General features: G+C 34.1%; 1 protein-coding gene across 6 annotated transcripts in view; it reads left to right on the forward strand.

The window, feature by feature from the left end:
• The window catches only part of LOC110615211 (probable acyl-activating enzyme 16, chloroplastic), a 41,764-nt gene extending 27,992 nt beyond the window's left edge, over nucleotides 1-13,772 (forward strand). For 3 of the 6 annotated variants that reach the window (XM_021756985.2, XM_021756980.2, XM_021756982.2), the window contains 5 exons: nucleotides 7,057-7,216; nucleotides 10,183-10,262; nucleotides 10,375-10,520; nucleotides 13,321-13,381; nucleotides 13,485-13,772. In XM_021756985.2, coding sequence (XP_021612677.1) covers nucleotides 7,057-7,216; nucleotides 10,183-10,262; nucleotides 10,375-10,520; nucleotides 13,321-13,381; nucleotides 13,485-13,577 — 540 coding nt within the window. In that variant the 3' untranslated portion in view covers nucleotides 13,578-13,772. Of the gene's footprint in view, nucleotides 1-7,056; nucleotides 7,217-10,182; nucleotides 10,263-10,374; nucleotides 10,521-13,113; nucleotides 13,288-13,320; nucleotides 13,382-13,484 lie in introns of those variants that run through there. The other 3 variants (XM_021756981.2, XM_021756983.2, XM_021756984.2) reach the window with 2 other exon arrangements.
• Nucleotides 13,773-15,012: the final 1,240 nt, after the last annotated feature.

Below are 15,012 nucleotides of genomic sequence, written 5' to 3' on the forward strand. Positions count from 1 at the left end.
GCTCCATATAGACTTCTTCAGCGAGTTCTACATGAAGAAAGGCATTTTTAATGTCCAGTTGATGAAGGGCCCAGTGATTAATTGCAGCCAGTGAGATGAGGCGAACAGAAGCTATTTTGGCTACTGGAGAGAAAGTCTCACTGTAATCAAGCTCATAAATTTGTGTATAACCTTTAGCTACAAGGCGAGCTTTAAGGCAATCAATTTTGCCGTCAGGTCCCACCTTAACTGTGTGAACCCATCGACAACCAACGGTAGACTTGCCAAGTGGTAAAAAGACCAGTTTCCAAGTTCCATTATTATGAAGAGCAGTTATCTCCTCAACCATTGCATTACACTAACCAGGATGATCCAATGCTTCTCTAACTGTCTTGGGTATAGAAACAGCAGACATGGTGGAAACAAAAGTATAATAGGAAGGAGACAAACAATGGTAACTCACAAAATTATAAATGGGATGAGGATTGCGAGAAGAGCGAATACCTTTTCGGAGAGCTAGAGGAGTAGTAGCTATTGCTACTGAAGGCATGACCAAAGTAGGTGATGATGAAACTGGAGGTGAGTCACTAGAAGTACCGGCATCAGGGAGAGAAGTATCATTGTTAGTAGCAGATGGGTAGGGCCGACGGGTGTAGACCTGAAGGGGTGGACTGACATGAGGCCAAGTAGATATAAGAGGTGCAGGTACAGGCAAAGCTCTAGGAACAAAGGTTTTGTGCGTTGGACTATAAGAAAAGTAAGGGGAGGTTTCAAAAAAGGTGACATTTGCAGAGACAAAATATCTGTTAATAGTGGGATTATAGCATTTGTAACCTTTTTGAAGCCGAGAATAGCCAAGAAAGACACATTTCACTGATTTGGGCTGTAGTTTGTCTTTACCAGGGGTATGATCATGAATAAAACATATACATCCAAAAACTTGCAGTGACAACTGGTTGGAGGTCCGGTTAGGAAAGAGAACCGAGTGAGGACTCTGATGCTGCAAAACAGAGGAAGGCATAAGATTGATCAAGTAGCAGGCAGTAAGAACCGCCTCGCCCCAAAAATGCAGTGGAACATTATGATGTATAAGGTGCGGGCGGTTTCAATCAAATGCCGATTTTTGCGCTCGGCAACACCATTTTGTTGAGAAGTATGGGCACAAGAAGTCTGGTGAGTAATACCCTGAGTAGACAAGAAATGAGAAAAAGAGGAGAAAAGATATTCTCGTGCATTATCACTACGCAAAACCTTAATGCGAACACCAAATTGATTTATGTATTTCGGCACAAAATTTTTGAAAAATGGAGAATAACTCAGAGTGATTCCTCATTAAAAACAACCAAGTGCAACGAGAATAATCATCAATAAAAGTAACAGAATACTGAAATCCTAAAGTTGTACTAACACGACTTGGACCCCAAATATCTGAATGAACAATGTCAAACATCAAAGTGGCCCTGTTATTGACTCGCTTGGGAAATGAAGCTCGAGTTTGTTTCCCAAGTTGACATGACTCACATGATAAAGAAGACAAAGAAGAAAGACTGGAGACGATTTTCTGCAATTTGAGAAGACTAGGATGTCCCAAACGGTTATGAATAAGCTCAGCGGACGTAGTAGAAACAAAAGCAACTGGAGAGGTGGAAAGGTGGTACAATCCTTGTGACTCAGACCCTGTTCCAATCATTCTCCCAGTACTCCGGTCCTGCACAGCAACAGAATCAGCAGTAAAGGTTACTGAACAATTAAGATTTTTGGTCAATTTGCTAATGGAGATTAAATTATATGGACATTTAGGAGTGAACAAGACAATAGTTAAGGAAATAGAAGGAAGAAGTTGTACGTTATCTATTCCTTTAACTTGAGTTTGTGAACTATTAGCTAAGGTGACTTTAGATGGTGTAGAAGGTAAAATAAGAGTAGAGAAAAGATTGTGATTACCAGAGATGTGATCAGAAGCACCAGAGTCTAGGATCCATGGACCAACAGGTGAAGACTTAGTTAGACAAGCAAAAGAATTACCGGAGTGAGCAATGCTGGTAGATGGAGGATGTTGCTTAGCTGCTTGAAACTGCAAGTATTCCTTATAGTCCTCTCCAATTAAAGTAATTGAATCTAAGTCCTTGAGATTTATTGGTAGGTTGTAGAAGCAGACCTTCTTCATTAGATTGGGCAAGATGAGCTACTGACTTGCCAGTATTATCAGATTGATTGGACCGTGGTGGTCGGCCATGTAGTGCCCAACATGCATCCCAAGTGTGACCTTTCTTATCACAATAAGAGCAATGAAATTTCTTTCCTTTACCTTTGCGATTGCCTCCTTGTCCTTGATTTCCTTGTACAGCCAAAACTGAGGATTTTATATCTGTAGCATCACTCGTACTAAGGAAAATACGTAAGAGCCTAGCTGACACATCTTCTAAAGTTGGAACAACTGAACCAGTTAAAATTTGATTTTTCACAGAGCAAAGATCATATCGCAATCCAATTAATGCCAAAACCATAAAAAATTTATCACGTTGTTCTTCCTGCGCATCAACATCATCAGTTAGGGGCATAAGAGAATTAAATTCATCTTTCAGAGTTTCTACTTGACTCAAGTAACTAGCCATATCTTGATGATTTTGTTGTAAGTGAACCATATTCGAGACAACCATGTAGATGCGTTGTATATCATTAGTATACAATGTTTTGGCCTTAGTCCAAACCTTACAACAAGTTTTGCAAGATTGAAACAAAGCAAGCAATTTTGGATCTAACGAATCCATAAAAGACTACATAGTTGAGCATCAATCTTAACCCAGTTGGGTTTATCAGTGGCATTTGTTGTTAAATGATCATCATACCCCTGTCCTACAAACCATAATTCTATGGATGCAGCCCAAGACACATAATTATTATTCCCTTGCAACTTTACCGTAGCAATTGAAAATACAGGTTTAAGAGACTCATTTTGCTTCTTAAACATGTTGAGAGAGATTCTGAAACAACAAGGGACTGAGTAGGGACCCGAATTTGAAAAAAAAAAGGGGCTGAATCTGCCAAAAAGAACACCTGTGAACAGTAAATCTGACAACTGGACCTACTGTGAACAGTTATACTCACCTCCTATGGCACCCCAAACTTAGAGAAGCTGAAACACCAATGATCGAAGGATTTAGATGAGAATCTGACAAACGCCACAACGAATAGTTGATAAGTTAGCCAAGATTGCTGGTGCAATTGATGAAAGCAAATCATCACTCTCACTCAAAGCAATACACGCCAAAGGCATGAAAAGAATTCTGAAATTTTGATTAAAAAGCTGCCTCTTACAATTGTTTCTTATCCTTATATAGTAAGGAGAAAAACAAATAAAACCCTAAGACACTCTTCTTGGACCTGACTTAAACACATAAGGCCCAAACCCAATCACACACTAAAATAACACATAAGTATTAAAACATAAGCCCAAAACATGGCTCAACACTCTAAAACTTAAAAGATAAAGTATGGCCAGAATACTAGCCCAAACAAAGCTAAAATAAAACAAGTGTTAAATAATAAAATATAGCAAGCCCATCATAACAAAACTGAATCTTCACAAAAGTCTAACTTGATCTTCACTTTAGGCTTCTCTTTGTGTAGTTTTAACCCATAGGTTTGATTAGGCTCCCTAAGCCTATGATTGCAAGTGTTGCACCAAATCTGTCCCATATGAGTTGAAGCACGCCCCAAATATACATGGATCATATGAATATGATTTTGAACTCCTTTTAGATCCATTTGAATGACATAAGTTTGCTCCATACCATTGTTAGAAATTTACCCTATTGGATCCGTATCACTAGAGGAAGAGTCGCCGGCGTCAGATGAGGCTGGAGGAAGAGTCGCCGGCGGCGGGCGAGGCTGGAGGATGGTGCACGCAAGCTGATCTGAGGAAAGTGGACCACGAGTCGACGCGCGACCGAAAACAAGCTGCGCGTGGAGGTGCATCTGGAGGCAGTGCTTCGCCGGAAAGTAGATCGGAGGCCGGCGTGGAGAAAGGGCTGGGTGGTGAGACTAAACTGATTTCCAGAAAGTCACCAAAGTAAGGTGGCAGATCTGCCACTCAAAGGTGAACCAAATTTCTTGGCTCTGATACTATAAAACTTTGATGAAAAGAAAAAAGAGAGTAGAAGATTTGAGAGAAAAATACTTGATTATTCCCATCAACCCAATTGGGGTATATATACTACTTATAAGAGTATATACTAGGTAAGAAAATAAATTAATTTTCTAATTATAGCCTAATCATATCACACAATCATATCCCTAATTATCACTACAAATCTAGGCTATTTACAGAAATAATCTCAACATATAGAAATAATCTCAACATTAATAATGACAAGAAAAAACAAGTATATCAAATGTAATTAGTCCATGCCTATCAAGATGCGAATTTATTAGCAATTTGATTATTCTTTTAGTTTTTCTTTTTAGGGGAAATAAGATAAAAACATCTTGCATACCCATTAATCCAAATTTTTTTTTTTTTAATTTTTTTGAAGAAATAATGAGTCCTTCGAGTATAAATGTCTTCCAGTTTGATTATTCTTCCTTGATACCTACACTATCATCATGTCACCAACTTTATCTCACGTTTGTTCACCCTTTTGTTACCTCCAGGATTGCCACTATGGTTTTAATTAGTTTTGAAAACTTATAATTGTTTAGTATATAGGGTCTATGCTTTTTCGTCCCTGAGTTATGTCAATATTAACATATTTATGTATGTATTTTATGACTCAACAGTTTAGTCTCTGTATTTTAATTCCATTAAACTAAGATCTTTCCATCCATATTCAAAAATTGTGCATCTTTTTTTTTTTATTTGATAAAGTCAAAATTCAGGGGGTTAAAGCAATTATTTTTGAATCAAGATATAAATGTTAATTTTGCATAATCTAAGGGTGAAAAGTAGTATATCTTTAAGAGTATTTTGCTCATTTTAGACAGTTAATGGAGAAGTGAATGGAGATAACTTCAGTTTGATGGAATCAAAATACGAGGTTAAACTGTTGAATTTTAAAATAGAGGGACATATGCATTAACTATATATATGTATATGGAAAATTTACTAGTTAATCACAATAAAACTCATTAATTGATTATTTATTTTTAAAAATTATATTAAAACGTTCCGTTTTAAAAACTCTACTAATTTTAGTCCTTAAGCATTTTACTATTTACTTCTTGTGGTATGGAAAAACTCATTAATTGATCTCTCGGTTTTGTAAAAATATTTACTAATTACCCCTCCATATTAACGATATTTTAAATTTTTCTACACTATTTAATGGCAAAAATGACAGGAGTAACTAATTAATAGATTTTTTAAAATCAAGGGATGTTTTACCACAGGACTAAATAGTATATTTACCATATATATATATATATATATATATATATATAATACTTTGTGCACTTAATCAATTGTATCCTTTGCTTTTAATTTTATCAGCTATTTTATTATGTTTAATCACATCCAATGGGCCTAGGATGCATAAACATTTTGAAGTTTTTTTGAGACTGAATTCAAATATTGACATAGCTTGTTACTTAGAAAGAAATAGACCCAGCCATAGCACTAGGAACAACCAACAGTGACAGTTTGAATTCAAGTTGCTTAAAATGCTTAGGAGCTTCATATTTTGCTCAACATTATTGTTTAATCATTCATAAGGGTCATGAGAGCCTTAGTGCTCAACAAAAATCTTAGCATGTGTACACGATATAATCTCATTGCCTATAGTTGAGACAAATCAATAACAAACTTATGAATCTGTGATAAACCTAAAATTATGAAGCATGATTCAATAAGTATACGAAGTTCAACATATATTAGACTGCTAACTCTTTCAAATAAATAAATAAAGTTTCTAAAAATCCAAAATAAAACTAGTTTGGGATTACAAATACATTAGTTGAATTAGCAATATTGTTGGAAATGTAGGCTTGGGAAGTCATAGTTGAGATTAGTTAATGGGTCTTGATCACATTTGTTGTACTTGTTCTTGCAATGCAAAATTAGGATTATGTTTTATAGTATTCTATTGTTGTAGATAGGTAACATCTTTTGAGTGATAATTGTGAATTTTTTGTATTAAATTCAATTAAAATTCAATTTCATTTCTCCTTTCCCTTAGTCATGTCAAATATGAATAAATCCAATAACATTAATTTTTTAGTCTTGGAATCAAACACAAAAATGGAATGATTTATTCTTTTGTGCTCTTCTCCATGTTTATTCTTTCAACATTATGTATTCCATATTACTGCAGTGCATCATGCCAACCATAACCAAAGTTGGTTTCCAACTCTTATGATATTTACCGCTGTTGAATTCCACGATCGGTTTTCAGTTTGGGATAAAGGTAATATGCACCTTAAAGGGTCTTAGGCACTCCTTTCCCTGAACTAATTTTTGGTGAGTTAGGCCTGACCCAAATTTAATATGATATTATATCCTTCCACTAATGTTGGGCCTCTCATAAATATTTCACGCTCTAGTGCAATCCTGAGCGTGAAGGAGTGTATTGAATTTCACATCAGTTTAAAATATGGTAATGTGTCCCTTATAAAGGTTTTGGACACTCCTACCTCTTAAATTGGCCTTTGGATGAGTTAAGTCCGGTCCAAGTTTAATGTGGTACCATAGCATTCTACCGATATTGAGTCTCTTATAAATATTTCACGTTTCAGTGTAGTTGAGTCTTATTGTGAGGGATGTGTTGAATTCCATATTGATTTGAGAAGGGATAACGTGCCCTTATAAGAACTTTAGGCATTTTTCTTCCTGAAACTAGTTTTTGGGTGGGTTAGGACTAACCCAAATTTAACGACCACTATAAACAACCTATATTTACATTTATTAGACTTGCTCATTGATATTTTACAATATTAGGCATGTGCTCTTCCAGGGCTTCTTCGGGATTTTTCTTCCTTCTCTCTCTTTCTTTTTTAAGTAATATTTTTTTATTACTTAGCATATTAAATTGAAGTCATAATTCCCATAATATTAATTGCAAGTTTGTGTTAATGTTCCACTAGAATCCAACGGCCACAAAACAAGCGTTAGATGAAGAGGGTTGGCTGAACACTGGTGATATAGGTTGGATTGCTCCTCACCATTCAATAGGGCGAAGCCGTCGTTGTGGAGGTGTTATTGTCCTTGAAGGGCGAGCTAAGGAGACTATAGTTCTTTCGACAGGTATAACTTGTAGAATATTGCAGTTTTGAATCTTCTCTTCATGCTCACCCAATTATAAGTAATATGCTCTCAGATCTTGTGTGAAATCATTTTACAACTTCTAGGTCAATGCATGTCCCCATCATTTATTTATTTATACTGAATATATAATTAGGCCCTTACTTTTAAAAAAAAAATTCAATTGACACCTAACCTTTTCGTTGTTAACTTTTGGTAATGGATCTTTTTAAAAATGTAACTATTTAACTCTCAAGTGTGCATATGACTTACACGGACTCTCAATTTTAGGGGTCAAATAGTTGCACTTTTTAAAGGGGCTTTAATAGTTATATTCTATAAAGTTTAGGAGTTAAATAATTACATTTTTAAAAATATTAGGCGTCAAAAGTTCACGAAACGGTCAGGTGCCGACTAACTTTTTGTTCAAAAGAACGAGAATAAATGATGTATTTGGCCATTTATTTACTAGAAAAACACAAGAGAATTGGAGAGATTTTATGTATATTTCATTAAGAAAGCATGTATTTATACATATTATAAGAGAGTAAACATGGGAAAAATTTAAAAATTCTTATAATTGTGTCCTATTATTTAATTATATATATATGGTAAGAATCAATTAGCTAGTTGTACATACCCTAACTAATTATAAAAATGCCAAATGGCATGCCGCATCGGATTAAGCACGCTCCCAATCTATAATTAATTTCAGTTTTGGATAAAAATTTTCAATATTTTGAAATTTTAGCTGATTATACCAAAAATGAAAGTTTTAGATTAATTTATAATAGCTTAATAATTATTAAGCTATGTATAAGCTATGTATAAATAATTATTAAGCTAGATTTAGATTATAATTAATCTTATAATCATGCTATTTATTAAGCTATGTCCTATGAGACTCAAATTGTTATAGATATGTACAGCTATAGATTAGCTTAATAAATAGCATGATTATAAGATTAATAGTAGGAGCATATCTTGTCTTAATTGTAGAATATTTCCATACTCAAGAACCTTGTAATCTATGTGCAACAATCATTTAGAGAAAGAGACGGAAAAGTTTAGGGTCAATGAATTTCAAAAGGCGTTAATATACGAGCATCATCAGAATATGCTCCTACTATTTGAAGGGTGCACCAAGACACGGTCTCTTGTATAGCAATCATGGACACTTGGATATTGAGTGTTTCTCTTATGCAGATTGGATGGGATTGGAGATTGATAAGAGATCAATTTCAAGATATTGTGTTTTTGTTGGGAGAAACTTGGTATTATGAAAAAGTAAAAAGCAAAATGTAGTTTCTCGTTCAAGTGCTAAATCAGAGTATCGAGCTATGGCCTAATTTGTGTGTGAAGTAATATGGACAAGTCAATTGTTGGATGAAGTCAGTCTTAAGATCTTGTCACTTACTAAGCTATAGTGTGATAACCAAGTTGCCCTCCACATTATCACTAATCCTATGTTTTATGAATGAACCAAACATATAAAAATTGACTGTCATTTCATTTGTGAAAGGAGTCAACAACCAATTATCTCAATCGGGCATGTCAGTACCGGAGAACAGTTAGATGATATTTTCACAAAAGCTCTAAATGGGTTAGAGTTGACTATGTAATAAGTTGGGCATAATTAACATTTATACGGAGCGTTAGAGATATGTATAGTTGTAGATTAACTTAATAAATAGTATGATTATAGGATTAATAATAGGAGCATATCTTGTCTTAATTGTAGAATATTTCCATACTCAACAACCTTGTAATCTATATATGTGTCTTAATTATTTAGAGAAAGAGACAGAAAAGTTCAGAAATTTTCAGTCTTTACAGATATAAACATCAAAATCAATATCAATGAAACAAAAAAATTCCAAGAGAAAGGATCGAAGATCGGATCCAGTACCACCACCAATGGCATTAAATGCAAGGAATCCATGCTCGATACACATTCAAGACATTGGAGCTTCCGGCAGGCATTGCGACCTAGATACCAGTCTGATCAATGTGAATCAAAGTGCACTCTCATTTTCGCCAATTGATTTCACAAAAACAAGAAATGTTGCAAAGAAAAAGAAAGAATAGAAGAAAGAGATTTAGAAAAGCTAGAAGAGAGGCGTTTATGGAGACGCCTTGTTCAACCATGGGAATGGATCGGTGAGTTTGGGTGTTGGGAGTTGGGAAATCTTGGAATGAAGCTTTGGATGTGTAAATACTTGAGCGTTTTGAAAATAAAGTTGATTCAAATTAACAATCGGATTTAGGAGAATTCTGGATTTGGGAGAATCTGTTGAGGTTTTAGATGGTAGGTTTTTAATTTTTAAATGATGAGTAATTTAGATATTTAATTATAAATTAATATTAAATTATTAAAATAAGAAAATTGTATTTTATTATTAAAAATATAATATATTTTTTAAAATAAAAAGTTTAATAGTTAATGTGGACAAAAAGTTCAAAATTGATTTATTTGAACTTGGTCAAAAGTTTAAGGGGTGATTTGAACTTTTGTGTCAACTGGGGCAAGATTTTTAATAATATGAAATGCCATGTGGCCTTCCGCATCAGATTAGGCACACTTCCCCTATAATTAATTTCAATTTTGGATAAAAATACTCAATACTGTAAATTTTGGCTGACCAGCCATTCCATATCATAAATACTAAATAATAAATCTCTCTTTTATATATATATATATATATATATATATATATATATAACGTGACGAGGATTGCAAAGTTATTATCACAACGCTGATACTTAACAGTTTTTGTCGAGAGGAGATGCAATGCAATGAAGTTTGCACTTTACAAGGACATAAATTCAGGACAGCAGTATAGTTTTCTTGAGTTCAACTTGATTTTGCAGCCAAACTTGATGTTCATTCGGTTTTTTTCTCATATATGTAAAGCTTGCATATCAAAGCATGTTGTATTAAGTAGGCAACTTTCTTTTGGAGGAAATAGGTGAAAATGTAGAGCCCTCAGAGCTTGAGGAAGCTGCTATGAGAAGTGCTCTTATTCAACAAATTGTTGTTGTTGGCCAGGTATATTCCAATGATCCTTTTCGCCGAGTATATAGCAGCCTTTGCACATGTTTTAGCAGTTGTCCTCATATTGATACATTTATTCCTATTTATGAACATATATAACATTCAGGATCAACGTCGTCTTGGGGCTATAGTTGTTCCAAATAAAGAAGAGGTGCTACTAGCTGCTAAAAAGTTGTCCATTGTAGATGCCAACACCTCTGAGCTTAGCAAGGAAAAGACTGCCAGCCTTGTGGATGAAGAACTCAGGAAATGGTAACACCCCTACACTTGATTTTTTTTTTCGTAAGGTGCTAATTTTGATTCTAAGGGTTTTTTGAAAAATAGGAACATTTTCATTTTAAATAAATGGAGCTCGTAGGATGTCTTGTTATGGTTCTTGTTGGATTTAGAATAAATGAGAAAAGGTTTGACAGGCGCAATTGAAGTTCGCGTGAGATAGTTGTTGTCAAATATAGGAATGAAAGGTTCACCTTTCTTTGAATATGTACTTCTGGTCCAACATCATGTAAGGTTCAAATAAAAGATTCAAAATTGGGAATGAACGTGGAGAAATTATATATATTGACTTAAAAGTAAATTACTAAAGTGGCAATTCAGCTCATTAAAATTTTGCTTGATGCTTAATTCTAGAGCTTGTCCAATGAGTCATGCTTGAGCTGCTTGTCTAATAAGCATGTCAAGCCCTAGGTGAATCTCAACTTTTGAAGGCATTTATTTTTCTTTTTTATTTGAACATGCACCAAAGTTGCATTATCAAGAACCAGAGGGCTAAGAGTACAAAACAAAGGGATCAAATATAAAACCCGAAGAAGCCCAATCCTTCGCAGTGATCAAACCACAAAATCAAACTAAGAAACCCATCTACAAACCAACCCAACCTATCCTGGGAAAGGCAGGGAAGCAGAGCAAGCAAGCGAAGAGCATTGCTGCCGGCAGGGAACTCCACCGGCCAACCGCGGGAGAGACCAAACCATACCAAGAATTTCTGCAAACAGCAACTGAAACACAAACAGAAGAGCACCGGGAAACCCATCTAGCACTAAACTCGGGGCTTTGAATCAAACACAGCACACACCAAGGGAGGCTGCGGTAGAGCTCTCGCCTCACACTCTCAAGGCTTAAGGGTATTCTGATCACCGGATCTAGCTATGTCAAAATTAAGATAACGACGCCCCACATGCAATAGCTTGCCCAGAGTGAAGGTCTTGTGAACCTAAAAACTCCAGCCACATATCATAACAAACCTTCGCACTCTGACACCCCAAATCTTTGGACTAAAGCCTTTATCACTGTTAAATTTGAGACAGGTCTAACTCATCCCAAAAACCTGTCTAGCTCACCCAAAATCTAACTAAAGGGAAGGAAGAATACCTAAGATTCTTACGAGGAACACGTTACCCCTACTCCTATCCTAAACTGATATGAGATTCAATACACCCCTCATATTCAGAATTACACTGAAACGTGAAAAATTTGCAAGAGGTTCAACATCGATGGGAGACTTTGATATCATGTTAAATTTGGGCATAGAGCGGTGTTGAATCCCACATTGTTTTCTAAACTGATATGAGATTCAACACACCCTTCATGGCCAGGACTACACTAGAGCGTAGAATATTTGTGAGAGGCTCAACATCGATGGAAGACTCTGATATCGTACCATGTTAAATTTTAGGCATGGAGGGGTGCGTTGATTCTCACATTATTTTGGGATAGAGGCAATATGCTTTTAAAAATTTCTTATAAAGGTTCTAGACATTCTTTTCCTTGATCTAGCTTTTGGGTGAGTTTGGGTGAGTTAGAGCTGATCTAAATTTAACGATCACAAACAAAGAAAATAAACCACAGCCACTGTCTTACTCGGTGAGGGAGATTATAAAGGTTTCAGACACTCTTTTCCTTAATCTAGCTTTTGGGTGAGTTTGGGTGAGTTAGTGCTGATCTAAATTTAACGATGACAAACAAAGAAAACAAACCACAGCCACTGTCTTACTAGGTGAGAGACCAAAACCAGAATTGGCGCACCAAAACTATACAAACATTTGAGTAGGGAAAGTCAACCAAAAAACTGCTCGGCAAAACCGAGAAACAAGAAATGGTGAACAGGCTTCAAGGCATATTTACGAGTCGAACTCCTATACAAATATGTTAACATTTTGATTTTGAATTTAGAATCATTGTAATCATAAATTATTTACAAGATGCATAGAAATACTCATTCATTTAAGAATATTATTTTCAATTTTATACTATAGAACATTATTATAAATCTTAAAGATTATGCATTTTTATCATAAAATTTATTGAAAAGAACAAATATTACCAAATATTTTAAGATTTTTAATGTATATATGTACACTGAAACAATAGTCCGTGATTGTTTTTACAACCTAGTTGTGTTATAGAAGACTTTGACTTGCTTTCGGCTTGTTTAACAAATCAATTATGTATAAGAAGGATTGTGTTCAACTTGTTTAATGACTCAAACCTGAGCCTAAATCTAAAGCTTTCTTCATCAGGTAGTGCAGTATAATCAGAGTGCTAAATGTATGAAATACTATAAATTCAAAAATTTTCAAAATCGACATTATCCCAAAATTGAGGTGAAAGAGTTTAGGGTATCCAAGTGGATTTTGTTATTGTTGAATTTCTCCTTTCCATCTTCTCCTTCCTCACGAAACCGTGATTTCTCCCCACTTTTTTGTTTCTCGATTCTCTCTTCCCATTTTCACTATTCTCCATTCTGTACAGGAAAATATTTGAGATATTATGTCATTAGCTCTACATTTTTTACATTCATTATCATGAGAAATATTTACCTGGGTTTGGTCCGGCTTGAGCTCAGACATTTCAAGGCGGGTTCCACCAAGAAAAATTAGATGGGACTTATTTCAATATGCTTTGGATTCATGGTGGACCGAATCCAGCTAAGAATTTCTCATTATCATATCCCGTCCTCTAGCTTTGGTGATGACGTGCAGTTATTTTGCATGGGCTGTTGTTGTTCTTCATGATACCAAGGTGATTGTCGTCTAATTGAATATCCCATTAGCAGGACATCAGGCTGTTCGTTTCAAATTGGACCAGTCCTAATTGTGGATGAACCTTTTACGGTAAACTATCATTGGTTTGGCTTCATTGGCGTTTATGTTATGGGTAATGTATGCCATTTGACTCAATCATACTCTTTTTTTTTTTTTTTTTTTGGAATTTCAGATTGAAAATGGCTTCATGACCCCAACCATGAAAATCCGAAGAGACAAAGTCATGGAACGATACAAGGAGCAGATAGCTAATCTCCACAAATAGTTCACAAAATAAAATGTACACAGGGAAATTGTAGGGGGAAAAAATTATAATAAATAAAGGGCCCAGCTATGTAGCTAGAAGAAACTGATCTCAAATAATAATAGCTGCAATGGTAGTCTTGCATTTTGATGTATAATATTAAGAAAATTATTTGGAAAACTTATTAATTCAGTTTTAAAAAAATAAATTAAAATATTACTGAGATTTTAAAATTTTATTAATTATTCTTTTCGTTATTAATTAATTAGTTTTTTAATTTTAAAAAATATATTAAAATTTTTATGAGATTTTAAAAATATCTATTAATAGTATTGTATTAATTTAAATTAATTCATTTTCAATTTATTATTAAAATTTTTACAGCATCTCTGTATTAAATATTTTTTTATTATATTAAGTAATTTATTTAATTTTAAGTGTACGGGTTTATATGCAGCTTTTAATTTTTTTAATTTTATTTTTTTAAAAAGAATCGCCACCTTTTTCAAGAGGTGGAATTGTTTTTCAAAATTATTTTAGTTCTTTTTCTAAATTGTTTGAATTAGAGTTATTACTAAATTCCTTAGAGGTTTTAGAAAATTTAATAGTTTGTGCATATTTTAAATTTCTCTATTTTATTAAAAAATTATTAATTATTTTAAATATTTATATTATTTAGCCTTAAAATTTTAATTAAATGTATTATTTAGTTCTTGTAATTGTAAATATGTATATTATTTAATCTCTTTGACCGAGCACAAAAAACATAATAATTACGATTTTTTTAAAAGGGATTAAAATGCTTAATTATATAAAATATAAAAACGTTTTAATTGAATAATTTTGAAATAGAAATTAACTAATAAATTTTTTAAAAATTTAGAGAGCTATAATAATGTTTTATTAATAAAATTAATATTAATATTACCAACCTTGGAAAATGTTCTTTGATGGAACTGCTCGCTGCGACAGAGCGGGGTAGGACTTATTTTTATTTCGCTTGAAAGAAGAGTGTTTTTATATGCATTCAGTCTGGTTGAATGTTGTTCAAACAATGTCGTTGAGTAAGACTTGAGATGGCAATGGAATTGCACATAACTTACTTGGAGGTATTTGGAGATTCAAAACTAGTAATCAATCAAATCCTCGCTCTTTATGAGGTCAACAAATCTGAAATATTTTCCTACTTGAAATATGCCAAGAGAATATTGAAGTGGTTTGATGACATCGGGAAATGAAAACAAACAAGCAGATGTTTTGGCCAATCTAGCCTCAACTTTGTCCTTCTTTAGCATAAGCACAAATATGCACGTGGATTGTTCCTCCAACGGTAGATGATGAAGAAGAGGATTTGATACTCTCTATCTGTCAAATTGACAAAAAAGACTGGTGTCAACCGCTGATTGACTACCTAGAGCATGAAAAGTTGTCTAATGAGGTGCACCACAAAACAGAA

Source organism: Manihot esculenta, chromosome 5 (genome assembly GCF_001659605.2).
Source record: "Manihot esculenta cultivar AM560-2 chromosome 5, M.esculenta_v8, whole genome shotgun sequence".
Taxonomy (NCBI): Eukaryota; Viridiplantae; Streptophyta; class Magnoliopsida; order Malpighiales; family Euphorbiaceae; genus Manihot; species Manihot esculenta.